At 32.7% G+C, this 27,570-nt stretch overlaps 2 protein-coding genes across 5 annotated transcripts in view; both read left to right on the top strand.

Moving 5' to 3' along the window:
• Nucleotides 1-15,993, top strand: part of LOC120337487 (uncharacterized) — a 35,980-nt gene extending 19,987 nt beyond the window's left edge. For 3 of the 4 annotated variants that reach the window (XM_078116922.1, XM_039405278.2, XM_078116923.1), the window contains 25 exons: nt 264-334; nt 753-873; nt 956-1,063; nt 1,666-1,875; nt 3,349-3,453; nt 4,007-4,111; nt 4,730-4,843; nt 5,146-5,343; nt 5,588-5,692; nt 6,289-6,402; nt 6,576-6,704; nt 7,076-7,291; nt 7,357-7,572; nt 8,333-8,455; nt 8,719-8,847; nt 9,381-9,464; nt 9,766-9,892; nt 10,014-10,142; nt 10,953-11,044; nt 11,168-11,225; nt 11,502-11,620; nt 12,111-12,179; nt 13,489-13,678; nt 14,337-14,413; nt 15,113-15,993. In XM_078116922.1, the coding sequence (XP_077973048.1) occupies nt 264-334; nt 753-873; nt 956-1,063; nt 1,666-1,875; nt 3,349-3,453; nt 4,007-4,111; nt 4,730-4,843; nt 5,146-5,343; nt 5,588-5,692; nt 6,289-6,402; nt 6,576-6,704; nt 7,076-7,291; nt 7,357-7,572; nt 8,333-8,455; nt 8,719-8,847; nt 9,381-9,464; nt 9,766-9,892; nt 10,014-10,142; nt 10,953-11,044; nt 11,168-11,225; nt 11,502-11,620; nt 12,111-12,179; nt 13,489-13,678; nt 14,337-14,413; nt 15,113-15,271 (3,168 nt within the window). In that variant the 3' untranslated portion in view covers nt 15,272-15,993. The remainder of the gene's footprint in view (nt 1-263; nt 335-752; nt 874-955; nt 1,064-1,665; nt 1,876-3,348; nt 3,454-4,006; nt 4,112-4,729; nt 4,844-5,145; nt 5,344-5,587; nt 5,693-6,288; nt 6,403-6,575; nt 6,705-7,075; nt 7,292-7,356; nt 7,573-8,332; nt 8,456-8,718; nt 8,848-9,380; nt 9,465-9,765; nt 9,893-10,013; nt 10,143-10,952; nt 11,045-11,167; nt 11,226-11,501; nt 11,621-12,110; nt 12,180-13,488; nt 13,679-14,336; nt 14,414-15,112) is intronic. The other variant, XM_039405279.2, reaches the window with a different exon arrangement.
• Nucleotides 15,994-20,472: 4,479 nt separating this feature from the next.
• On the top strand, nt 20,473-27,122 carry LOC120337783 (uncharacterized). The gene is made up of 8 exons (XM_078117441.1): nt 20,473-21,898; nt 22,062-22,384; nt 22,855-23,019; nt 23,314-23,481; nt 23,669-23,759; nt 23,848-24,633; nt 24,922-24,959; nt 25,118-27,122. The coding sequence occupies exons 1-6, from the start codon at nt 20,536-20,538 to the stop codon at nt 24,546-24,548; spliced, it is 2,811 nt and encodes a 936-aa protein (XP_077973567.1). The 5' UTR covers nt 20,473-20,535; the 3' UTR covers nt 24,549-24,633; nt 24,922-24,959; nt 25,118-27,122.
• Nucleotides 27,123-27,570: the final 448 nt, after the last annotated feature.

The raw sequence follows: 27,570 nt of genomic DNA, 5'->3' as shown, positions 1-27,570 counted from the left end.
TTGTACGTTTTCTCCCTTTTGGTTACCTGTCTTTGTACACTTTTAAATCTGTTGCATAGTTTACACTGATTGATTCTTGAATTGTGGAAATTAACTCTTGAATATATTGAAAAACGAAAACGGTCAAAGGGCTAGCGATGGTATAGGATAATCTACTAATTACAACAACAATAACATAATGTCTGAGACACTGGATAAGCATTCTTTTTGTTTTACCTTAATAAGCAAACTACCCTTAATTCAAACTTTGTTTTTTATTTCAGAAAATTGAGCAATTACTTAGTCAAGATCAAGAATCAAAAGGAAGTGATATAGATACAGGAGAACTTGAGAGGTATGATTCATTCAGTCTTTAGACAGAAATCATGGTTTTTATGTTTTTAAATAATTTTTATGTATCAAGTAATGAATGTGTATTAGATCTACAAACTATTCGCTTCCAGGATTAGAATATGATTTTGATACATTGTAATCTCAAATCCTCAATTAGTTGAATCAATCATGTATTTTCAATTTACACTTCAATCTTGTAAATTACCACTAGATTTTCAAAGTCATTTGTCAAACGTTGCTGATAAAATATATGGATTTTTTTAACTGAATATGTAAATTGATGATGGTAGAATATTATTAGTTTCTTTTTGTTGTACTGGGTTTACTCTGAGTCTGACCAAAGTTTATTTTGGTGCTTTTATATATGATATTTGTATAAGTTCACTTTTCTGTTTCTATTTACATATGATTAATTCTAGGTTGAGAAAAGAACACCAAAGTCTTCAGGAAAAAATGGTCGTTTTGGAAGAAAAATCTGTGCAACTTTGTACGAAATTGGAACTTAGGAATGAATCGGCTGCTGAAGACAATGTGCTTGGGGTAAATAATAAATATCATTCTGATAGTGATAATGATGTTCCAAGTTGTAACAAGCTTTTAATCTCACTTTATATTTACACAGAACACTGAATACTTACTTAAACAATTACCTGAATGGATGGATAGTAAGCAAGAAACAATTTCACATTTAACATCTGAAGTAGAGTCGGAAAAAGCTGAGAAATTGCAGGTTTGCTGGTGTTTATTTATTGCCATGTTATGTACGGTAGGTCAAGTTTTTTTTAGTAGTGTGATAATGGTTAGGAAATATAACTGACTATAATGCGAACTACTATTATGTTTCGTATGTAGATCGGGTGCAGCCAGTTTTTTTTTAACAAGGCAGGTTACAATAATATAAAACAGTGCGTTGACTGTGCTATTCGTAAGTCATAGGCATCCCAGAATTGAAGAGCTAAATACTGCTTGGTATGTTGTCAATACTAGTCTGGCGTCAGTCAGAGAGTGTCATGCATTTATGATTCCAAACATTCACTAGTTAACTAGTTTACGACCCCCGTTCCTCCCCGCTGTAAGTGGTGGTATAGATTTTTATCTCAGATTCTTTGCTTGGTTGTGTATCATATATCTCCCAGGAACCTTATTGATAGATTTATCAAAATGTTCACTTTTTTCAGTACAAAGATTGAAAACAAATTTCAAGCTTTGTCTTTATAGAATAGCATAGGAATGTTAAGTTGAATGAAATTTATGTTTCAATATTTTCTATTCCAATCAATATTTATTCAAGTAAATTTATCTGCTCTAACTTTTAGTCCTATTATTTTTTAGACTGAATCCCTCCATGACCAACTTGCTCAAAAAGTTGTCGAACATGATGATTATGTTAAGCAAATGGAACAGATCAAAGCTGATTTCACCAAACAGAAAGAACAAATAGAAGTTGTTCATTGTGAAGAAATGCAAAAAACAGAGAACGAAATGAAATTGGCAAAAGATGAATTTCAGTCGAAAATTGAAAGTTTGGAAGAAAAGTTGAATGTGAGTATATAGCCTAATATTCCAATTTGAATTGATGCAAAATAATTTATCATAACAACTATTAGAAAACAAAACTGTTAATTATATTTTGTAAATCAAATAGACAGTTTCAAACCTGGTGGTGCCTATTGCGCATCATGTTTTGAATGTGTTTAGATGCATGTGGTGTTTGTCAAACTGTAGAAGAAATTATCGTTCGGACAAAAAAAATGGAATATTCAAATGAATATTCGTTTTCCTGTAGTAGTGTTTTTCAACCTTTTTTTTAGAGCAAAATCTCAATAAACATTCCAAATGCTAGAGGAACCCCTGTGCAATAGTTTTAATGTCTTAACTCAAAAACATCATTTTAATAATAAAATGTAATTGTGTAAACTTCTAAATAAAACCAAACCTAGTATTGGTAAAAGAAAACAATTTTAAGTGTAGCATAGCAAGATTAACAATAATATTGGCAGATCTGATTAGCATTTAATTATATTTAACCCTTTCCGTGCGGTGGGCGCGTATACGTACCAACGACAAAAGTCACTATATTGCGGCGGGTACGTTGATGTACTTCAATGTTTTATTTAGCAATTGGTCGCAAACTGTTGGTCTAGTTTTTCCGGGTTTTAGTTTATTGATAAGAAGTCTTCTTCGAGATTAACATAAGCGACGGTAAATCTCGCTTTGGTTTTCGACGGGAATTTTATTTGCGGCGGAACGAGTGAGTGTTTTTGAAATTTATGCAAATTTAGGTGTTTTTTGGGTGGTAATAGAAGACATATTATCCCTTCCATCTACCAAAGTATTTTGAGTTAGATCACGAAATTGCTACAACAATATTATGCTATTGTTTGCCAACCACGAAGCGGTAACAATAAAGGATTTAGCGAATATTTCTATTTTTTATCACGGTTTGAAGTTTCAACTCCCAAGAAAAAAAATGCCTTTTTTCTGTCCGGTTTGTGACTCAAACCACCACTTTTAAAAAAAACTTTTTTTTTAATCGCCAATTGCAAGCTCTTTAAATAAGCTTTCCAACAAGCCGTCAGTGGGCAGCAGAGGATCATTAGTTTTTCGTTAGTCGATCGATTAGTTGTGGGGGTACAAATGCATAAAATCGGCGTAGCAAATACGATTATTTAATAAAAAATAAAAATCGCATGGAAAGGGTTAAACAAAGTTTGTTAATAATATGGGCTCGCGGATTTGAAATTTAAACTTGCAGAATCCCTGAACTGTACTGGTGGAAACCTAGAATGCTGCAGAACCCCAGTTGAAAACTACTACCTATAGTGCCAATGGAAAAAGTTTTTGATTACCCCCTGATCTAAATATTATATAGTGCAATATCAGATATCAAAAAACTTATATAGTTGTGCATTTTCAAAAAAAGTAGTTTTGTCCTGGCTCCTGGGCATTAAAAGCAGTTCAAATTAAAATGGCAGGTCAAAATCCCATATTCATTTGTATTCTGTTTCTTTTTAGAAAGCAGAAAGTGATTTGTCAGCATATTCTGATGCAAAGAAGAAAATCACTGAGTTGGAAAATGAATCCCTTGAATCAAAGAAATTTGAACAACAACTTATGAAGGTAATAATTATGATAACATAATCTTGTCTTTTTCATAATAGAATTAGGAATTTTCATGATTTGTGATATTTTCACCATCAGTTATTCTTATGCCTCATTAATGTAGGGTATAGGCTACAACATATTCTGTGTGAATCCAAGAGATGAATATCGACTGAGTGTGAAGGGGCTGACACCATTGTCCATTGGTATATATACACTATACAGCCTTAGGAAGATTTCTTCCAAGTCGATAACAGTCTTCAAAGGGATGTTAGGTCCACCCATTTTTCAAATATAACTTATCAGGATAGCGTCAATGGGATTCGTTTCCACTGTGCTACGTAGTTTTTGTATGCTTCTATTATGAAACTGCTAGGGATAATCTGCAAGACAACATTATTATTTCAGTTCATATTTTTACCGGCGTACATGTATATAAATTAATTTTCCACTTTAGGTAGATGGATGTGGTCTTTTCTGTTATGATTTAAAATTGGGAGGTGGTAACTTCAAGTACCTGAATAATATATCTGATCTATTGATTTTTGATTTGTTTCAATATCTCGTTTAGGAAACTGATCGCCTTCATGCAGAAGTGAAGAAATTAAAGAAAGAGAACTCTGAAGTTAAGCAAAATTCAATGAAAAGAACTTCTGATGCTTCAGAGTTAAAACAAGTTTGTGTTTGTCACAATATTGCATTTTGAAGTCATATTATTAATTCTCTCTGCTTTGTCATGTACTACAGCTCAAATTGTGACTTTCGGTTTTCATTTACCGGTAATATATAGTCTATAAAATCAAGTATATATATATATCTATATAATCTAGCTAGTATATAAAAATTTGGTAGCAATTCTGTTATTGAATTACCCTATCAATGCATCGACTCTATAATCAATAAAATGGATGGTTCCCAGAGCATCTACTTCCTTGTTTACTTCCGTGACATTGGCTAATGAGCCGGATGCAAAAAGTGGTATTACAATAGAAATTTTGGCAGATGTTCAGACATTATTGTCACTCTAACAAATTTTAAGGCATGGTTTTGGTAAGCATTACCTTGTTTTCATGGTTTTGCATGCTATTTGTCAGATTTTAGCTATATTTTTGGAATTTGAGTGTGAATAATGAAGTTAATCACAATTTTGGGTAGGTTGTCAAAACCTATATCGCTAAACATGCAACTTCTATTATTTCTATCACAAAGCTTGCCACATGTTCACAATATGATCACCAAAATTTAAGTACCTAAAGTACCCAAAGTACCTAAATTACTGTTAAATCTTATTCAGGATGTTGCTATATTAACCCAAGATAGAAATGATTTGCTGACTCGTGTTGAGGATTTACAAAAACATCTCGCTGATTCTAAAAAGGAGAAGCAGACACTCGAGGAAGAGTTGAGAGTAAGATTTTCAAATTATCAAATTAATTATCTCTGAAAAATATTTGATAATTTTACACATAAATTTTTAGGACGTTTGCTTATATTCATGGTCGTGGTGCACTATTTTAAATAATACGAATAAATCAGAGTATTATGGGATTTCCAGATCTTCTATAATTTGTTTCATCAATTATCAGGAATTGAGCTTATGCTGATTGCTGAATTAAGCCACATCATGTCAAAATTTCTATATATATAAATAAGTAAATGATAGCACGCACCTTACACTTAAAAGTATAGCATAAATTTTTTTGCATTAAGGAAAACCTTGCCAATACCACTACAGTACAACTTAATACTGAGTTATCTGTCCTGAAAAACACAGTAGCAGAAAAAGAGGCTTCAATACAAAGACTAGATTCGGAAAAACATGAATTGTCAACAAAATTCACAAGTTTGGAGGAAGAAATGGCTAGCTTTCAAAGAAAAGTTGATGATACACAAAAAGGGATGAAAATGGTACATTTTGTACAGTTTTTCATTCTCATCAGTTTAGTCAATAATAATATGCATTTGGGCTATGACGAATAATAATTGTAAATTATAATTTCATGTTCAAACATAACATATTGAAAATAAATTTGTGTTCAAGATCATCCTCCTAAAAAAACATACTGCTTATATTTTTTTTGTAATTCGATGTTAATATACCATTGATTTTGAGCATGTTTCCATCTCGTGTATTTGTTCTCTCACTTTCAAGGAAAATGAAAAACTACAAAGAGAAATTGAAGATGTTAAAAAATCGAAAAGCAAGTTAGAATTAGACCTGGAAGAACGCGGGAATCAATCAGATAAATTACAGCAAGTCGGTGGCGTTTTTATTTCAAATTTTGATTGAAATACATCAAAATACACACTATTAGTTTATTTTTGTTTTTGAGATATTTTATAAAAAGTCTCTGACTAATTTCAAGTTCATAGCAACTTTCTCATCAAGTTTTAAATAAAAACGAACAGACCAAGTGAGATGTATTTAGCGATTACAATTAAGTAAAAATCTATACGATGGAAGTATGATATATACACGCTGGACTTGGACCCATAGATTACAGCATGAAATATAATCTAATTAGTTTTAGACATGATAACATCATGTTTCTTCATAAAATATGAAGTTTTACCAATTACAGCGTAACCCCCTCCAAAAAGAACTGAGGTCATTTGGAACATATTCTAGAGAGAATAACTTTTACACAAAGCATCCCAGGTTACTGAAACTTTTGGGTACAGTCATACACAATCGAAAGTGCAAGTGTCAAATAATTTTTTTTTTATTCCTGTAATAATTAATAAATTTATGGGTTTTATTTATTTCTGGGGGTCACCCTGTACTTTTGCAGCCAACATAAAGATTCCCACACATACTACTGTCTTATTACATAATTTTATCTTTGATTTCAGAATGTTGACAATCTTAGAACTGAGCATGACAACATGACAAATGAGCTAAGTGATTTGAAGAAGATTTTGGATGAGAAGGAAAAGGAAAAGAAATCAATAGAAAATGTTAATAAGGTAAAAGTAATGTTCCATTTTTTGAAAGTGACGAGGCTTTTTTTCCACTCCCAAAATGCAAAATAATTCCAATTTGTTTCGTTAATATCAAGTGTAAACTCGTGCTGATCTCCAATTTCGAAACTAATAATTGTTTCAACTTTTAATGTTGTTTATTATAATTTTACACAAAGAATATTCAAGAAGAATTAAAGAAGACAAATTCAGAAAGTGATAAACTTAGCAAAGAATGCAAACAATTCCAGAAAAACATATCATTATTGGAACAGAAGATTAAAAAATTGGAGACAGAGAGTGAAAGGGTGAGTGTTGCTTACTATGGGTGATAAAAACGTGACCTTTTTTAGTTGCTTATAAGTGATTCAAGATTCTGTATCTTTCAACTGACCACGATAGACTTCGGTCAGACAAATCATTACAAAAATATATTTTTGTTAGGACGCAGCAAGACTCTTCAATCACTTAGGATAGTATATAATATATATATAATACAGCAACAATACAGTGTCAATGTTCACCAGCGCAAAGCATAGGAAAAGAATAAGTAGTTAGTCTTGTGGAAACCCAATTGATAGCACTAGTTTTAAATAGATTGCAAAAAATAGTCAGTAATTCATTAATACACGTTTGGTTATAACTGTATCATGTTAAACATCTCTGTTTTTTTGGACAGAATTCCAAGTCAAAAACTGAAACTGAGGAATCCAATACAAAATTGACTGAACAAGTTAAAGAAAAACAAAGTGAATTGAATAATTTAGAAAAAGATTTTGAAGTTTATAAAGTGAATTCTGACGAGGAGATAAAAAAATTGAAGCAGGAATTCGAAAGTCAGATGAAAAAGGAAAAAGATTTTTATGAAAGAGAGTTGAAACAACATGAAAAACAGGTATGGATAGAGAAATATTCATTAAATTTTAACATTTTTTTGAACATATTTGTCCCAATTCTTAGGATTCGAAAACAAAATCAGCTGCAGAAGAAACAAATGCAAAACTAACAGAAGAACTGGAGAATAAGCAGGACCAATTTCATAAATTAGAAAAGGAGTTCGAAAATTTTAAAAAGAAATCTGGACAAGAGATGGAAGCAATGAAAAAGAAATTACAAAATGAGATTTCGAGTGATAAAGCTACACACAAGAAAGAATTGAAACAATTGGAAACTAAGGTTGGTAATTTGTTTTCAGTCATATCTTTGAGTAGGAGAACATAATATATAGTTATTTTCATATAACTAGTTATTTTGGGGATTATTTAAAGGAATGCTGTTACAACAGCTTCTTCCATTAATTCTCTATTTATTTTTAAGATTTGCTTGTCAAATAACAGTGGGCAGCAATATTGCATGTTCCTTTTTAATTATTTGGTTTCTGCGAGATAAACTACTTATCCTTCTTCTATGCTTTTGTACCGGTGGATTCGTGTGCATATATTGCAAGGATGCTGTAGCAAGAGTAGAGATAACAATCCTAAGTGATTCCTTTTTAATGTTGTTGAATTTTGTAATCTGTTGTCCAAAAAATTGGATACTCTCGTAGTATGTGTACCATGTTAGGGTTAGGCCTTAATTTGATTCCGATTTTCCTTATTTTAGTTCTATGACGAGTTTAGGGGCTGTCTGTGTTAGCCAAGGGAATATACCCCCTGCCCATAGGTTTCAGTCCCTTTACACAACTTGATGTGAAGTAGGCGAACAAAACTACTTACCTCCATATTGGTACATATACTTCTGGAGCACCAAAAATTGTTGATGAGCTGATTCAATATTTTAGAAATATTTCTGTTGCTGATTTGATATTGGTGAAAGAATAATTCAGTTAGAACATCAATTGAATGGTTCAATTTAGTTGATCCTTCGGAATTGTAATACATATTCTCTGTCGATAGCTCACACCTGCCCATGAAGTTTTTAAATATGTTTTATTTAGTTAACAAAAGCGATTGAAAGTAAAGACAAAGAACTGACACAATTCCGTGAAAATAGAGATAGAATTGTTGCTGCTCTCGAAGTTCAGATTAAAAATGACAAATCAACAAATGAGTTATTAAAGGTTTGTTTCCTGTATCATTGTTTACGCTCAAATTGGTGTGATAATTCATGAGATTTACTGACAAAATTTTTTTTGTATTTGGATATTTAGAGCATAGCACGAACATTCTTCGTTTTTACAAGAAAACTTCTTTAATAATAATTAGTATTGAATTTAATCATGAATCTCACTTCATATTCTACTTCGGACTCTATGAACTTAACGATTGATTTATGGAAGAATATATTGCAAATTTGTAATTTGGGTTACTCTCCCGTTTTTAGGCTAATCTCGATGAACAGATGGCGGAAGTTGTCCAACTGAAAAGTCAAAATGCTGCGGTGTTGGCCCAAAGTACAGATTTGAAAAAACAACTGGAGAAAAAGTCAGCTAACTCACGAAAACAGTCATTGGTTAGTTTTTATGTAGAAATTCTCAACCGGTTTTTCTGTTCATGTTTGTGAAGTATGGTTAAGACGATAAAATAATTGATGAAAACAAATAAATTAAAAATGATTACAGAATCAGAAAAGTAAACACTCAACTAAAAGTATTAAATTAATTTAGACCCACTCACATACATGCACACTACACACACAGCATGATAGTTGTTCAGAAGTTGATTATCATTATTTCAATTTTTTTAGCAGTATTACCACATGGATTAGTTTAGTATCGAATTCTTCATATAGGTTAGGTTATATAGGTATAGGTTCTTCATATTCAGAAAATTCAAAAAAGCACTAGTTTATAAAATACCAACCCTTTTGTATTCTAATTCTAATATTCAACTTTAGTATGTTATATATTATCTCTAAATGTATATGGTATTCAGCTCTGCCACTGTTTTTTTTATCATCTGTTGAATTTCATTTTTGATTTTGAATTGAATTTTAAAAACTTCAGTCCGGATGCATATCTGAACTTATTTTGTTTCATTTTTTAGAACAAGAGTGCATCAACATCTGCGGTTGTTAATACCGATAGTATTGTTGCCGTCAAAAGAGAACCTATGTCTCCACAGCATCAGGTTCGCTGATATCATGATTTCCATTTTTATAATTAATACTTTCCTATGGTTATTATAGCCTTTTTTTACATATATATGTGTGATATCCAAGAAGAATCAACTTCACAATATACTTGTAATACTGAAAAGAACGTTACTGCTATAGTGGTCATTTCAAACAGTGGATATTTTAAACACAAAATTCTGAATGTTGGAATAAGCTCGCTTTCGTTAAGTTTTGATTTTGTAATATTTCAAGTTCACTTACTGATGTTATAACTTAATTTCAACTACCGACTTTTAAGCATTGAAATCAATTTAGGAACAAGTTGTTTCTGCAATGAAACGTCGTGCTGACACACTGTCACCTGTGAAAGGCAGCAGTGGTGGAGAATCACATTCTGGGGCATCAGAAGCCGAAGTCACAGTTCCAACTCGCACCTCAGCAGGTAATTTCCTTATTTTTTTCTGTTGTAGGATTTATGCATGTTCTGCTGTCATTTTCTGACAGTTATTTATATATTATGATATGTAATTTATTTGTATTAGCCATATCTTCAATTAATACAGGGAGCAGAAAGAATAGTAGTACAAGAGGAAGAAAAAGAGGAGGCAGTAATGTGGGAACTCGAGCAAGTTCGAGAAAAACCAAACGAGTTACTGGAAGGCCTGCTACACCATTACCTGAGGCTTTACCAGGTTATTTGTATTCATTTTGAATTCACTCAAAAAGCCATTTGTAAATTATATAATAAAATTTAATGTTAATTCTTTGCTCAGTCGTCAGTCTTTAATTGAACCCCCTATCGCCAAAAAACTCAAACAGACCTCGCACAGCATTTTTTTTTCAACAAGAAATTTATCACATTCACTTATGGATCCTGAAAAGCAAAAATAATTGCGATATTGTGTCAAAACAGCTGTTAAACAAAGAACACATTGTACGCCACACTGCAAAAGTGTTGATTATCGATGGTTAATCGTGTTGCGCAATCTGTGATGTCAGTCCCGTTTCTTTTTAGCCTTACCTTGTATATGTATGTGCCGTTGGCGTTGTTATCAGAAACTTTAGAAGTCTTTTCGACCAAGGGTGTAATAAATTGGATAGCAGTAAAACATGTGACGAATTTTTTCCAATGCTCCATGTTTTTCATGGCCTTGTAGTTTTAACTAAACTTCATGACTCAGCATTCTCGAACTTCCAGGAACAGTTTTTGCATCCATTGAAGGTGCTCACACCTCTGGTTAAGATCAATAGTCTAAATAGGTACTGGAAGTGATCAAATCAGGTTATGATATACACCTCTTTTCAATTTGGATGTATTTCGCCTTTTAATTGTGCATAAAATATTTCAATTGTTCAAATATAACATGCGTTTGCGTCTCACTAGCATCCAGCTATTCATATGTTTCTTTAAATGTCATAATCAATGCCGTGTCGAATAATTCAAGTGAAAAAACAATGTGGAACAAAATAAAAAACAAATTTCCATTTTTGTTAACTTATAGCGGAGGATGATGACGATGATGATGATGATGATGATTGGGCAGCTTCATCTTCAAAGAAAAAACGTCAAACAACCAGAAAAACCAATATAAAGGTGATAGATTCTCAATTTTAAATAATGATTGATAGTAAATTATAGCCAAACATGAATTTGTGTGTGAATATTTGCGTGTTTAAATTTACGTAATCATTGAAAATATATATTTCATTTTTTTAGGCAGAAGCGGTGGAAGAACAAGGTGTCCTGGATGATTCTGAATTGATGAGAGAAACTGGTTAGTTTTTATTCAGAATTATTCAAATCTTTGACATTATTTTTTGATGTTGCAAACTATTTAGCTTCATATTAACTTTGGAAAAAATGTTGAATCAATTATTTAGGAACTTTCAGGAAATAACTTGTAAGTTGTAATAATAATGTTTAGTAATTTAATCAGCTTCTTACGTTACGTCATCTTATATCTCTTGAAAATCAATTTTATTTATATTATTCAAATAATGAGAATTCATCTGTTTTTTTTTTTGCATTCAATTTTTACATTACATTTCAGGTAATTCTCGTCATTTTCCCCAACCCACAATAGAACTAGATGTCACTCCACAAGTTAAAAAAACGAAGAAAGCAAGAAAGCGAGGAGGAACAAAAAAGGATGACCAAGAGCATGATTCAGTAAGAATGATATTACTGTTTTTTTTTTTAATATTCCAAAAGGTACATTGTGATATCAGGATTGCCATAGGATGGCATCCATCTTCACATAATTATTTCATGGTATAGAAATCTATAGTCTAAATTTTTATAAAAAGCAGTAATTTTCTGAAAAAAACCCAGATGTGCATGAAATTATGGAATGATAGATATGGAATGTATTTCTAATTTTAAGTATTGTGACTTGCTAAGATTTATTAGGTCTATCATTTTGGGAACTTGGTTATTACTAATGTCAATGTCCATAATGGTCTGTTAGCTCTATGAAATCATTCACACTTTAAAGTTTTGTTTAAGTCTAGTTTTCAACGACAGTTTGGACTCTTGACTTGACTTCTTTTGATTGGGCTTTCCTTTGCTGAATCTGTAGAAATCTTATTAGAGCATTGTTAAAAATGAGAGAAATTTCAATTCAATAAATGCGAAAATCTTTCTGATTTAATTGTTACAGCCTGCAACACGAGAAGAATCTCCATTCTCGAAACGATTCAAATTTTTTGAGAAATTTATCAGTAATGATGTAAGGCATATGTTTAGACGCATGAGCATGTAGTGTTTGGTAGTTCGTACAATATATAATAAGCTCATACGCTTCAGCCTTCAAAGTTCGAACTATATAATACTAGTAGCCTTCCGTATTATGTACTTGGTGGAACTTAATTCATTAGATTTCTAATCTTCCACTAAACGTTTCTTTTCTGCTCTTTTGTTCTGTCAGTCTGTTGTCTATAAATAACAACTTAATATATGAAGTCAACAGCTCAGGTCAGTGGAATCAAGAGTGTAGCCATTTTTTGCAGTTACTGATTTACTGAAAATTTCAGACTTATAAAAATCGAATTCTTCGCAATTTTTGATCGTAACTAGAATAGATACTTTGTATGGCTCAGTCTGTGACTGAAATAGCATATCTTCTGACACCACAGTCGTGATGCATATTGCAAGTAGATTATTTAATATTGTTTAATTAAAACTAATTTGCTCATTTTACACTCGTAGGGATAAGCAATGAATCAAGCAAGCTTAGATATTTTTATGTGAATAAATTATGTTCATTCATTTCAATTCAAGCAAGCAATTATTAAGCATTAGAGACTATGCTAGTATTTCATTGATTTTTCTCTGCTATTTCTTCTACATCTCTGACTAATATTGAAAAAAAAAGATTTCCTTTTCATAAAAAGTTACGAAGAAAATTTTGTAACTATTGCAAAAACAAATATGGAAATTAGTTATGCATGGAATAAGAATTATTGAAACTATTACAATATTCAAATTCATTCGAAATGAGTGATGTTCTGACATATCAGATATTCAGACCAAGTACATTATCATTTTGACTTCTGATGCAATCTTAGCGGGGTTGATCTCAATATCTTTGATCTGCAAAGATCAATCTTTATAATTATAAATTGATAATTAAAAATATTATCTTATAATGTATTTAGATTTACTAGGTTTCAGATATTTTTGTGCAAAACTATGTAACTAACAGCAATGCAAAGAATGAAATTCCATAATCCAGAGTATTATACATACAGTGTGTCAACTGTAACAAACAATAGTTGAAACTTGAAACTAAATATACAAATCTTATACGATCAGCAGTATTATCACCAGCATTATTACACCGAGTGCATCAATAGAAAAACAATCATTACTGTCTAATTATCTTAACATCATGAATGATTGAAATTGTAATACTAACACTCCATTTACAAACTCTAATTTTCTTTTTAGTCTTAGTAATTTGAATGAAGTTTCATGAAAAAAAAATACGTATTCTGATTTTTTATTTATATTTGTTAAAAAAGTATTTTTCAATTCAGGAGGATGCAGGACCAGGAACATTAAAGACAGGAAGGTCGCTGCGAGCAAAAACTCGTGGTACAAATAATGCTAATAATTCAAATAATTCTAAAACATCGGATGAAGACACAGCATCAGTTTTATCTCTTACGGCATCTAAAAATTTTACCAAAGTTGGAGATATGCTGAAAAATTCACCAGTGGCTCAAGGTAATCCCTATGCATAAATACTTCATTTATTCAATCTTTAATAGATACTTTACTAGTGTTATGCGCAAGTAGCACTCCTGTTTTTGCACAGCTCAAATAGTTTATTGTGTGAATATAAATAAGTATTATTATTATTATAGTAGTAATAATAATAATTGACTAAAGAATTCGTGACTAACAGTCGAGGTTGCGTGAAACTAACTACCTTTCCTTGCTCTCTATGCCTTTGCGCAGGTGGATCCGTATGCGTATTACGCAAGGATGCTGTAGCAAGAGTGTAAATACTAAAGAATACTAGTAATACTACAGCGAATACAAAGCAAAATTCCTCTCGCAAAACTCGTCACAGGTTGGGAAACCTTGAAGTTGGTTGCGTACGATAGCACAAAAACAACAAGTTTTTCCTGGAATTATTAACTTGTGACAACACCTTCGTAACTATTACCATATAAACTCAATAATTTACATGTGAAGTTAGAATATATTCCCAAAATATTGCTGTGTCAATAATTGTTTACTTCTCTGTTGTCTATTTTAGTAGCAGGTAGTTTAAAATGGGTTTCATTTATTTTATCGCTTACTGTTCCATGTAGCATTAGAAATAGACTCTAATTTTTCTGTCAATTAAGCATTTCTGATTTTTATTTATCTTTTTCAGCTTTGAAAGCTGCTAAAGATGCAATTGGTCCTGCCACCAAGTCACCTAAGAAAGCTAAAAAACAACCAGAAGAACAGGTATCATATCAGCATGCACTTAAGGGATTCTGTATTGTATGCTTAATGTTTGAAGGAAGAAGAATGTGTTGTATATAGTTCTGAACTATTCTGCTATTTTATTGATCTAATACACTATAATACTTTCGGCACTCCAGAAATATGTGTACCAATATGAAGTTACATTATTTTGTTCGCCTATTTTATGTCAAGTTGTGTGAAGGGACTGAAACTTATGAGCAGGGGGTATATCCACTTGGCTAACACAGACAATCCCTGACTCATAATAGAACTAAAGTAGGAAAAATTGGAATAAAATTATGGTACACATACTACAGGAGTACCAGAGATTCTCTATCATTTGCTTTCTATTGCTTCGCTTATTTCATCTATCACATATTGCTGCAATGTAACTTTTACAATATAGTGTTATGTTGCTATCCTAGATTTAAAATTTGGTCTCTCAAGTTTTGATCACCTTATGCCAATTTTGTATTTACCACGCTGTAATCTAAGCAGCACATGCAAAATAGTCCCTAATCAGTCATAAATATTGTACAAATTTTATGAATGTTCAAACTATTCTCCAAAATTCCTGTTTAAGTATACAGTGTTGAGAAAGTATAATATAATATAGCATATTCACTTGCAATATATAGAGTGTTCTTGTATGAAGTTGGTACAATATTTAAATTTCATCTTTATTTATATTCTATTAAGCAAAAGAAATCTAGAAGAATGGTTAAACTTCATCCTGAAGATATTTCTCTCCCTCTTGAAGCTACACCTTCGCCTGAACATATTCGAGATATGGCCACATCTCACGGAGTCGGAGAAACTCCGGCAAGAATGATGCGAAGACTTCGGAACAGAAGATGAAGAAGACATATTTTTAGCATTGGCTATATATGGAACGCACAAGAATGCACAAATTTGAAGGAAAATGTATATTTTGTACTTTAACAGTTTTGGCAAAAAACGAACATGAAATTTCGAATCCTGATCCAGTTAATGTAATATGTCTTGTAAAGCTTAATACACAGTGGAAGGATTTTTGTTTATGTATGTGTTGTATCGTAGTGGAGTATTTCATTGCATTTTCAGTCTGTCTCATTGGAGGCGAAATAACTGGTTAACATTTGTGAAACATTTAATATTCAAAACTTTTGGCAAGCAATGGTATTTAGTATTTTTATATGATGTAAATTTGCGCTTCCATTTCCTGCCTATGATTTTCATTAACTGCTAAGACAACAATATTTCATAGAATGTGTGGTCAGTGGGTTAAATAATATTTTGATAGTGCAATGCTACTGATTCTAATTCACAGAGGACTAGGAGTAATATTGAGTTGCTGTTTGTGTTTATTTATTATTTGTATATAAGTTATAAGTGTTGACTGCCAGAGTTATCTTTACCCATGATTTAGGGTTAGGATATTCCTATCCTCTCTACATGAACTGCTAGTGAACCATAGTTTGAACATATCTACTTGTGGTTTGTGAGACGCTGATTAATTCTATTTTCTTTATTGGTTTGTGTATGTCACAGAATTGCTAAATTTGATATTTCCAGACAATAAATATCGATGTTCAATCATACTTCACTAATCTAATTTTCAAGAGTTCAGCCAGCATCCAGTATGTTTTAACATGCATGATTGCTTATTGCGTGGACGACTTTTCTTTGGTGTTTTAAGTAGAGCAGTCTGTTTGGGAACCTGTTTCGCCAGAGTTCGTACCGATCAGCAGTTATTTCATAGTTGTGCTTGTATTTGATTTATTTATCTGAATGGTGTTCAGCAGAAGCCCATCATTTTCGCCAATACATCAGCTGTAATTACTAGAGATGGATCAATTTTCAGATTTATGTCGAAACAAATATAAATGCAGATATCAAAAAAGACAAAGCTTTGTGTTATTGTTGTTAATGTAGCATGTTGGACAATTAGGCCTACCTGTTGCCACACCAACCCATATATAGCCTTACCTCGCACAACTGTCTGTTCGTAACAACAACAGATTCGAAAAAAATTCATCAAAGTCTGGTTATCAAAATGTAGCAGAGGGCGCAGAACATACACACATTATACAGTGGCGAACCGTTTCGTCCATAGTATTTTAAAAGCAATCAATTACTTGCCACAGAAACCACGAGAAGTATTTAAAAGGAATAGTATAGATAGATTATATATATATATATCTGTGTCACAATCAGTTGAACTCGAGGATAGTTTATCGTGCAAAATGTATGTATATGAGGGCGTGAATTGAGCGGAGTCGATTTTTGAACCAGGTTGCAACGAGACCCAGCTATTTAAGATAAAAATCAACAATGTTGAAGAATATCCTCAAGTAGTCGATCGAATACTTATTGTCCCTTCTCGTCTTTATAAAATGTGATTCAAATTGTTCGCTACGCTATCGTTCAGTTGGATGACTATGTTGGCACGAGCGCCGAGATTGTGATAACCCGAAACAAGTTGTTTCATTCCAGTAAATATTTCCATGTTGTGTACCAAACCACCACACAACATAAAAATCGTAAGTACGCATTTGTGAGGCTTTTGGGGAAGATATTGTTTCGGCCTTAGTATTTACGTAAACGCCCTAATCCGGTTATTTTTTTATATAAAATTGTTTCGAAGCAGTGGCCAAAATTTTGCAATAACTTACTAAAACTTACCCATATATTAAAAACTCATCAAAACGCACCTAAACCTGGCAGTCGTATTTTGAACAATCGCTTATGATCGTTCCAAATCAAAATGCTACAAAATAAAACTTTGATATATATTGAAATGAACCATATTTATTATGAATTCTCAATGGGCACAGGTCATTGCATCGGTGACATAGTTAACGTATCTTTCTCCACCTCAACCCATTAGCGATCTGAGTAGACAAAGAAAGACATTTTTCCACTGTTGGAAGTTTCCGCAACCTCCGAATAACATTAGTCAAAGCAATTTTTGAAATATTCAATTGGTGCTTCCGTCGTTTTTGATACATGCAGACAACCTTTTCAAACAGGCAGGTTTCGTGATAATTCCGGACCACTTTCCTGTGCAATCCTGCATATAGGCTTTTCTCGTTGGATATTGGATATTGATGCTAGAAACTGGCGGCTTGCCAGATTGCACACTTCTTTCATTACAAGAACTTACTGAAATCAGAGCATGGTTCCTGTTTTTAGTGGTTCAAATACAGTAGGCCCACGGTATACATTATATGAATACCCTACAAGTGTGAAGCGGACAAAAATTTTTTACGTTATAGTCAAGCCCCTCGATAACAGAAGCAGAACCTAACCAAACTATTTCGAGGCTCGAGGAAGTATTTATTGGAAAAAATGAAAAAATTTACATACTACATACACATCTTGATGAAAAAATTATACAGTCAAGCTTCATTTTTGTCAACACAATATAAAAATATCAAAATATTTTTGCAATCAACATAAACATACTACATAGCGTTTTTTTATTAAAGAATTATACAGTCCCAAATATAAATATGTTCTTGTCCAATTCAAGCTCTACGCCGTCACGTAGGCTTACTTTGTTGCATACACGCAACCTGTTGTAGATATTATGAGCGAATGTTACTATAGCACATATAATTGGCAAATGAATGTGATGTTACCGTATATTGCTATTTCCTAGACCGTCTCAGAACTGCCAGTCGCCCGTTCACCCTTCAGCTTCAACCCCCATGCGAATGAAGATACGCTAAAAATCTCTATATATATGTTTTTATTCGTAAATTTCCACGACACACAGAATACAAATCTTAAAACATTAATCCAGACTGGCTTTTCATGGTTTACATAGTCCTTATCGAAAGATATCGGAGTCGTATTTATACGTCGATCATACATCTAATTAAATACTGTAAACGAGAGCTCGTGATTCACGTTATAAACAGAAACTCCTATTATCTCAATAAGGGTAATCATGTACATCGTACGGATGGGAACTTAGATATAATTATTTCAATCAGTGCCAAAGGTGAGAATATAAATTTTAATTTGATAATGACTGGGTGGAACATGTTATGTTCTTAAAACTGGTGTAATTTGATTCCTGCGAAAGTCTTTGTTCAAATTTTGGGAAAAATTAACTTTGTTTTGAGGATTTCAACATGAAATGGGGTACAGTTGGAAGTTAGTTGCTATATTACAACTTCGCGATAGTTAATAAACTTAGCGACAATTGGTAATACAGCGTCAGCAGTAGGCCTAAACAAAGAATGGTTCGGCAAAACCCTTTTTAATAAACCAAAGAAGCCTACTGATAATAACCTATATATATATATAAGAGTAAGTCTCCCGAACTCCTGCGTTAACTGATATATATAATAATATTAACGGTTGATCAGCGTATCGCGTACCTAACTATAGGAACTACGCTCCCTTTTTTGTCCTCGTATCTGTGTAGATACGACAACATGAGATACTGTAGCAGGAATACTCACTTATATTGAATGGTTCAAAAGCAAACTAGCAGTTTAAAACAATGATATGAAAAACATTCATATGTAACCAAAGAGCAAAAAACAGAGCAGAACGTTTTGAAAATGAATTACTCAAATTACGACGAGATCAAATGTCAGCGATTAGGCCAATAAAACCATTTAATGAGATATTATTGATCATATGCAAGACGAGAATATTTTTCTCTGTGTAAAATTCCGAGTTCAAAGTGAAAAGAACGTTTGGGTTCTTAAATATTTCAATACGATAAATATCAGTCACACAATGTCTCACACGTATTTTTATCAGGAAATTCAACAAACCAATGTGAGCTACGGTCTACTAGTTTTCTTTTTCAAAAAGCCCTGATATTTTACGCCCAAAAGACCTTGAAAGCTTCTCAACCAAACGACAGTTGGCATATTCGCATCGCTGCTTCGATACAATGGGGAAGAAAAATATTTCCGAGGAGCCTAAACATGACGTGTATTATTAAAAAGTACGTGGAATGAATAACACAGGCAAATTACTGAATAGCGGCATAGTTGGCATATGATATTGAAATCAAATTTAAAAGCGGCGACGCAATATTGAAATTTCAATCTACTTTTAAATAGGTTTTATAACCATTGTTAAGCTTGAGCAGATACGCATTTAGTGGCAGAAGTAGCAGCTGACAGAAACGCTGTCTTCGCTTCATGTGTTCATAGTTAGGGAGTTAAGCTATTTATTTAACCTAGCCGGCAATATAAAGATAATCAAAAATAAGGAATTTTCCAAACTAGTTATTAGTTGCTCGATAATTTTAGGGATTTTATCCCTTTTTTAAATCACCATGAAAAATACCGCATGTAGTCGACAAAACGGATAAATATGTGTCCTTAAATATTAACACATATCCGTTAATATTGAAAGTTGGTACAATCCAGTTCAGTCTACTGTAAAAAAAAACTTATTTAATTAGGCAAATTATTCTCGGGTATTTTTGTGAATGTTTCTAAAAAAGCAATTTCTATGCTACGAACGATTATTATAAATGTTTCCCTTTTTGGTACTGAAATACGAAAGTGTTCTATGAGTGATGGTCATATTCGCACTTCGCATTTGGAGTTGTATTTACGAGGAAATGATGAAAAATAGGAATGTTTATATGGCATTCAAAACTTCGACATTCGGGACAAAATTTATATATTTATATAAAACAAAAATAAACCAAATTTGACAAAGTATGATATCTTTATCATATATGTCAGATGTATTTTCGAGACGTTATTATTTTCATGCATTATTTACCACCGATTTTACCTAAAATATATGTAATCACTTTGAAAAAGAAAGTAAAGCTGATATACACTGGAAATGAAAAAATAAGCTAATCCGGGTATTCCATGTTACTTTCTAAAAGTACTCGCATATGAATAAGTTTTAAAGTTATTCAAATGTCAGACTTAGAAACAGAGGATCTATTCAATTAGATTAGATCCACCATGCCTATGTTGTGCTTGCAATTGCTTGTATGTTCATGGAATTCGAATGGGGTCCAAATTGAAATTATAAAAGTCATTATGTAACATGTCCACCGATTTTCATTTTCAATAGCTAAAAACACTACGCTAACTTTCTTCAATTTATGCTAATACATTTATAGCTTTTATCGGGTTTTAATCAAAATGTCTATTGACAAAATCAAACAAAAGCTGAACAAAAAGACTGAATCGCTTACTAAATTTTACGATCTTGCCGAATCTCATGGAATATTTAATAAGCTTCAGGTGCATGTCACACCTCTCCTAGAAGAAATAAACTTCTACAGTGGACAAAGACCACCAGAGCAGAGTTACAATCCGGATACTTCAAAGTCTCGCAGAGAATTGGTACAGAATAGAAAATTAAAAGTAAGATCACAAATAGATCTACCACACTTGTTAAAGAATTTTAACAATGGCAACATATGTTTTGTTGGGCCAGCGGGTAGCGGAAAAACGACTCTCATGAAAGCATTGGCACGGAGAGTCTTGGAAGGAGATTTCGAAAACCTCAAGCATGTACAGATAGTGATTTTTCTTCATGGAAAAGACTTACAGCAAACAAAACCCATGACTGCTCTCCAATATCTGTTGAATGCTAATGACGAAATATTAACAAGTGACGAAATAAAGAGTTTATTAGAACACCTGAATAAGCACCCTGAACAGTTCTTGTTTTGTTTGGATTCTCTGGATACAGTACCTTTCACACTTGCTGGAAATGACTACACACCCGTGGGTGCTGAAGAGAAGGCAAGTCCACAGAAAATAGTCAAAAGTCTGTTAGCTGGTGATCTTTTTCCGGGATCCAAGTTAATCACGTCGAGTCGCGAACATTCTATAAGAAACTATTCACCAAAAGTTCGCCCCAAGAAAGTTGTAGCGCTTATGGGCTTAACAACAGAATCTATCATGGAAATCATGGAAGGCTATTTAGGCGCAGATGACGCTCAAGAAACCATGCAGTATTTGCAGACGGAATCTCCAGCTCAACTTGCTCTCTGTAGCATTCCCGTTGTTCTTGTTTATACCCTCATTGGTTTAAAAACGGAATCCACCTACAAACCGACCACAATGACAGGAATCATGACATTAGTGCTGCTAAATATTTTACGCTCTCCTCATACGCACCAGGAGAATGTACTAGAAGTCACTGAAAAGCTAATGGAACTGTCGTACACGGGAACAATGGAAGGACGTGTTCTTTTCACGAATGAGGAAATAAAGTCAGTGGGATTGGATCCAACAGATGCTTCAGATTTAGTAATTTTTGCACCTGAAAAATGTCAGTACAGTCTCGCATCGAAAGATAACGTTATGTTTTTCCCTCATCAAAGCATTCAAGAACTACTTGCAGCCTTTTATATCGCTAAAATGAATGTAGCATCATTTCGGAAAACTGTCGTAAATGTGCTTAACACTCCTCAAATGTCGGTAATCAGGAGACTTCTTTATGGCGTGGTTCTTGATGAAGAAGTTTATACAGTTTTAAATGGCTTGTTTCAAGGTTAAATTATTTTTAATTTTTTTTTTCAATTTTTCAAGGTGAAATCTGGTTATAAATGTGTTTATTTTTGATAAAACGACTTCAATATATTTGTGTAGTGTATCCAGTTCACATGTAACAACAAACTAATCGATTTAAATGTTATGTTTTTCTTATTTAACAGGAATGATCGTGGACATCGACGAAAAAAAAGCAATTTTACACAAAAATTTTCACGATTTGTTGCAAAGCATTTACGACAGTACAGATCTCCTGGAGATACTTTATTCGCTGTACGAAGCTAAGAACGGGATGGATAATATTGCAAAATCATCTTTGAATGATGTGGAACTGCATGGTCTCTCCCTAACTATGAGCGACATGCACGTGATTGGAACTGTGATTTCCCGTTCCATCTACTTGAAACGACTTATCTTTCACAGTTGCAATTTAGAACTTCAATCGATGAAAGTTTTATCACTTTTACTAGAAGGAAGTGCACTTAATGTAAGTGTAACACAACTTTTCTTTCACTTTTTGTTACTAGTTTGAAATGTCATTAAATAGAAAAAAAGAAGTTATGAAGTATTTTGGTTAAACATCAATATTCAATCTTATTAATTTGTACCATAATTTGTTATGCAACAAATATGTGTATTCCTCATATTGGTTTATGTTAGTAGGCCAGAATTTACCTGTCGCGCAAATTCGGCAAAATATTCAAGATGCTCAAATGGATTCAGAATTGTTTTATTTAATAAAATGTATATATATTCATTAATTGTTTTATTTTTGATTGTTGCGCCTTTTGCATATTTATTGACAAGAGATATATATATTTTGTGAACAATCACAGTTAAATATTAAACATGGAAAGCATGACTCGTATTTTGTTCAATGTTTTCATCAATATTTTTCATTTGCTCCTTTGTGTAGCCAATTAACAATTGAGTTGCAATTATATTAATAATTTTCAGGTGTCTGAACTATGGTTAAGCAGAAACCCGAATATGGGTGTTGATGGATTAAAAATTGTTGGACAACTATGTGTGAATCTAAACGTTGAAAAGTTGGGCATTGGACTTTGTGGATTGAACAAGAGTCATTTTGAATCTTTGCAATCGACTTTGGGAAGTAAAAAAGTGAGATAACAATACGATTCTATTTTTTTTCTGCTTTTGTACCTATTCGTTCAAATCGTTTGACTTCTTTAATAAAACATGGCTAAATAGAAAATATCACTACGAAAACTTAGCAAGGTTGTGCAGGCCCGATTCGAGTTGTCGTTTTAAAGCTGTCAATGCCATAAAAAGTAATTATGCATTTTTCAACTTCAAGGACATCTCGAATTATATGTTTATACACAATAAATTGAACTTGTAAGCCTGTAGGGTATTGGAGTTATGTAAATCCTAAATTATTATTCCACCCGACAGTTCCAATACCTCAGTCTTGTGGAGAAAAGAGTTGCAACTTACGACGACGTTATTGGAGTTAAAAATCTCTTACGAAATATATCAGGACAAGTGTATTTATTGGATTGGCAGATAAAATCAGAAGAGAGAAAAATATTACAAGACGAACTGGAGAAACTAAAGCCAACAGTAATTTTTTTAATCAAATCACACAGAAAAAGTTTTTCTAATTTTGTGATATAAATTTCTTCACCAAAATTCCTATTGAAAAATTTGTAAACCTATTATTTTAGAGTTTCGTTGTAAAATAATACATTTGATGTAGGCTATAAGTATACAAGTGTACACTTAAAACAATACAATCTCCCTTTTTTAGAGTTTGAAATTAGTGTTGGATGACTACAATTTACAACGCAATGAAACCGAGTTCGAAAAACCTCAAAACGCAACAGTTTTTGTGACTAAAGGTTAGAATATGTATATTATACTCTTTGATGCAAAGGATTTGTACCTTTTTACAATATTTAATTGGATAAAACAAATTCTTATTTTAAGAATTGAATCCTGACGGTGATGTTTTAGAAATTGACGACATATCAATTGAATTTCCACGCGGTGCCGTTACAAAAAGAGTTGAAGCTTTTGCGAGTGTAGACCCAAGTTCATCGAATTGGCCAAACAATTCTGTCGGTGCTTCGCCAATGCTCACTTGCCGGGTTGATGGCTTCAAGAAATTTGAGCATCCAGTGCATGTCAAGCTAACAACGTGGATAGTACCAAGTGATGAAAATATGCAAGTGATAATAATGCGAAAATCGACAAAAGATAATACATGGATGGAATTGTGCAAAGGAAGATTTGGTGTCGACGGCAAAATTGAATTCACAACTGACCACTTCTGTTCAATTATTGCAGTGTTGCTCTGGCCTTTGAGCTTTTTTATGAATTATAAACTCAAAATTCAGCCATTCATTTTTCGTAAGGGTGGTACTCATTTTGCTGCGGCTTTTTGCAGAAAAAATATTACGCTGGAAAATATGATAAAGAAAAAGTTCGAAAAACATTCAGAAATCCAACCACTCAATCACATAGAAGCAAATACGTCGGATACACTTCGGTTGGATTTACAATGCGACCAGCAAAACGCGGTTTTTCAATTTATTCAGGGTGAATACCAAACATTTCCTGTATCAAAAGTAACTAGCGACGATTACAAGTTATATTTTACTCCTGATAATCTCGATGTTCCACAGTAGAAAATTATGTTGTCGTACAAAATGACAAGTATGGAAACACGAGAGGAACTTGATAAATATCTACTTGTGGTAGATTGGCCAACGGGTGAGTGAAATTGATATATTTTACCAATGTTGTTGATTTTGTCTGTATCCAGAGAACTGTACAAAGTATTATTGTTAACTATCATATATTTTATTGTACATTACTAAGAGAGATAAGCAGAACAGGTGCGCACCTGGGTGAACACTGCTTTCAGTATTATATATTGATTTTATCTCTGGACTTGGGAAGCATAAGCAGTAACTTGCAGAAAATCATATCCGCATCTAAGACAGGATTAGATTTGCAGAATAGTTGCCGTTTATTTATGTTATGCTATTATTTTGATAGATATTGAAGTACAAAGGCCAGAAACGCGACCGGTACAGGTTAGTTAGTAAAATATTTTAGAATCTTCCTTTTTCTCAACACCTTTTATTTTGTAGGATAAAACAGAATATATGTAGTACAAACGATATTCAATTTCTCCATAAGTCATGGACACCCTGAAAATAAATAAAATAACATTTTTTTTCTTCCGTTTCAGTTTTATGGTGACGTGGAAATAGGCGGCAATGCATATATTCCTTGACCAGGTCATGCTGTCGACCCCATAGATCAACAATGAGAAAACGAATAAAAACGATTTTGAAATTAATAAACAAGATGTTTTCTGGCAGTACTACTGACTTGTTGGATGCTAAGTAGACCTACGCATCGTTTTGTTGTTATATTGTTGCTGTTTGTTTAGTTCAATTACGACTAAAACTAAATAGATAATTTTGTTTGAACTGCGCCACATTGCGATTAACGACATTTATCTGATCCCAACGATTCTTACCTGTGCAAGAAACACTTCACTGTTTTGTCTCTGGAAATTGCTTCATCTACGACCACACAATAAATAGCCTTGTTGTCCTCATTCCCTTAATTGCTACTCTAATTGGTTTTCTCAAATGTCATTCAGGAATTGTAGTCTTATCTACAGTAATTAGAATCCGTCGGATTCACACATGTTCGTGCGAACCAAATTCATGGAAAGCCGCGATAATCAGCAAACCTTCCTTGTTTTTGCTTCAGACATTAAATGCGATGTGTACTTCAGCTTACTTCTATAGCGCTATGCTAAAACCAAAACTTTTTTGTATTAGTAGAGCATGTTATAAATGTTAATGTAATTTACGTAGTGAAACTTTTTATCATGTATCATGAAATTTTTTTATCATATAGTCTTATATAATATTACTTTAGTCACAAACTAACATCAATGTATTGTTGTTTTCTGAAGTAAAGTTGAATTTAACGCTGCATATATACCTGTACCAAATCATTTTAATGGATAAAGAGCGCGACATGGTAAATATATATAATATTTTTGTATGTTCGATTTTGTACATCCGACTCAATCTTATCAATATATATATTAGGACTAAAAGTATATGATATTTAACACTTACTAATCAAGTCTAAATCATTAATAGCCAGTTTTGCATTCAAAGAAAAATAACAGAATATATGTAGTACAAACAATATTCAATTTCTCCATAAGTCATGGACACCCTGAAAATAAATAAAATAACATTTTTTTTCTTCCGTTTCAGTTTTATGGTGACGTGGAAATAGGCGGCAATGCATATATTGCTTGACCAGGTCATGCTGTCGACCCCATAGATCAACAATGAGAAAACGAATAAAAACGATTTTGAAATTAATAAACAAGATGTTTTCTGGCAGTACTACTGACTTGTTGGATGCTAAGTAGACCTACGCATCGTTTTGTTGTTATATTGTTGCTGTTTGTTTAGTTCAATTACGACTAAAACTAAATAGATAATTTTGTTTGAACTGCGCCACATTGCGATTAACGACATTTATCTGATCCCAACGATTCTTACCTGTGCAAGAAACACTTCACTGCTTTGTCTCTGGAAATTGCTTCATCTAGGACCACACAATAAATAGCCTTGTTGTCCTCATTCCCTTAATTGCTACTCTAATTGGTTTTCTCAAATGTCATTCAGGAATTGTAGTCTTATCTACAGTAATTAGAATCCGTCGGATTCACACATGTTCGTGCGAACCAGTTTCATGGAAAGCCGCGATAATCAGCAAACCTTCCTTGTTTTTGCTTCAGACATTAAATGCGATGTGTACTTCAGCTTACTTCTATAGCGCTATGCTAAAACCAAAACTTTTTTGTATTAGTAGAGCATGTTATAAATGTTAATGTAATTTACGTAGTGAAACTTTTTATCATGTATCATGAAATTTTTTTATCATATAGTCTTATATAATATTACTTTAGTCACAAACTAACATCAATGTATTGTTGTTTTCTGAAGTAAAGTTGAATTTAACGCTGCATATATACCTGTACCAAATCATTTTAATGGATAAAGAGCGCGACATGGTAAATATATATAATATTTTTGTATGTTCGATTTTGTACATCCGACTCAATCTTATCAATATATATATTAGGACTAAAAGTATATGATATTTAACACTTACTAATCAAGTCTAAATCATTAATAGCCAGTTTTGCACTCAAAGAAAAATAACGAAAATATTAGGGAGGCAGGAGAAGGGGTACACGTCGAGCACTTCTGCCTTCTATAGAGTGTGTCTACTATGGACTTTTCCCTGAGCATCGACTTCCTTGTTTACTTCGCGACATTGGCCAATCAGCAAGATACAAAAGGTGACGTTACAATGTTCACTCTTCGTATCCGCTCAGACACTTTTCTCACTCAGGCAGATTTTCAAGCGTGGTCGTAAACATTATCTCGTTTTCGTGTTTTTAAACTCTATTCGTTAGTTTTTAGTTGTGTTTCGGAAACTTACCGTAAATATAAATCAGATGATTCAATGATCACTCTGTCTTCCTAGGAGTTTTAATTTAATTGCAGTTATAAAAAATTAATGTAGAAATAGCTGTGATAGACTAGGCCAAAATTCTTTACCGGTACTTTTAAAAAACAGATTGTTGTATGCGATGAA

This window comes from Styela clava, chromosome 10 (genome assembly GCF_964204865.1).
Source record: "Styela clava chromosome 10, kaStyClav1.hap1.2, whole genome shotgun sequence".
Classification (NCBI taxonomy): Eukaryota; Metazoa; Chordata; class Ascidiacea; order Stolidobranchia; family Styelidae; genus Styela; species Styela clava.
The sequence above is the reverse complement of the archived record's forward strand: the minus strand, read 5'-3'. Positions and strand labels throughout refer to the sequence as shown.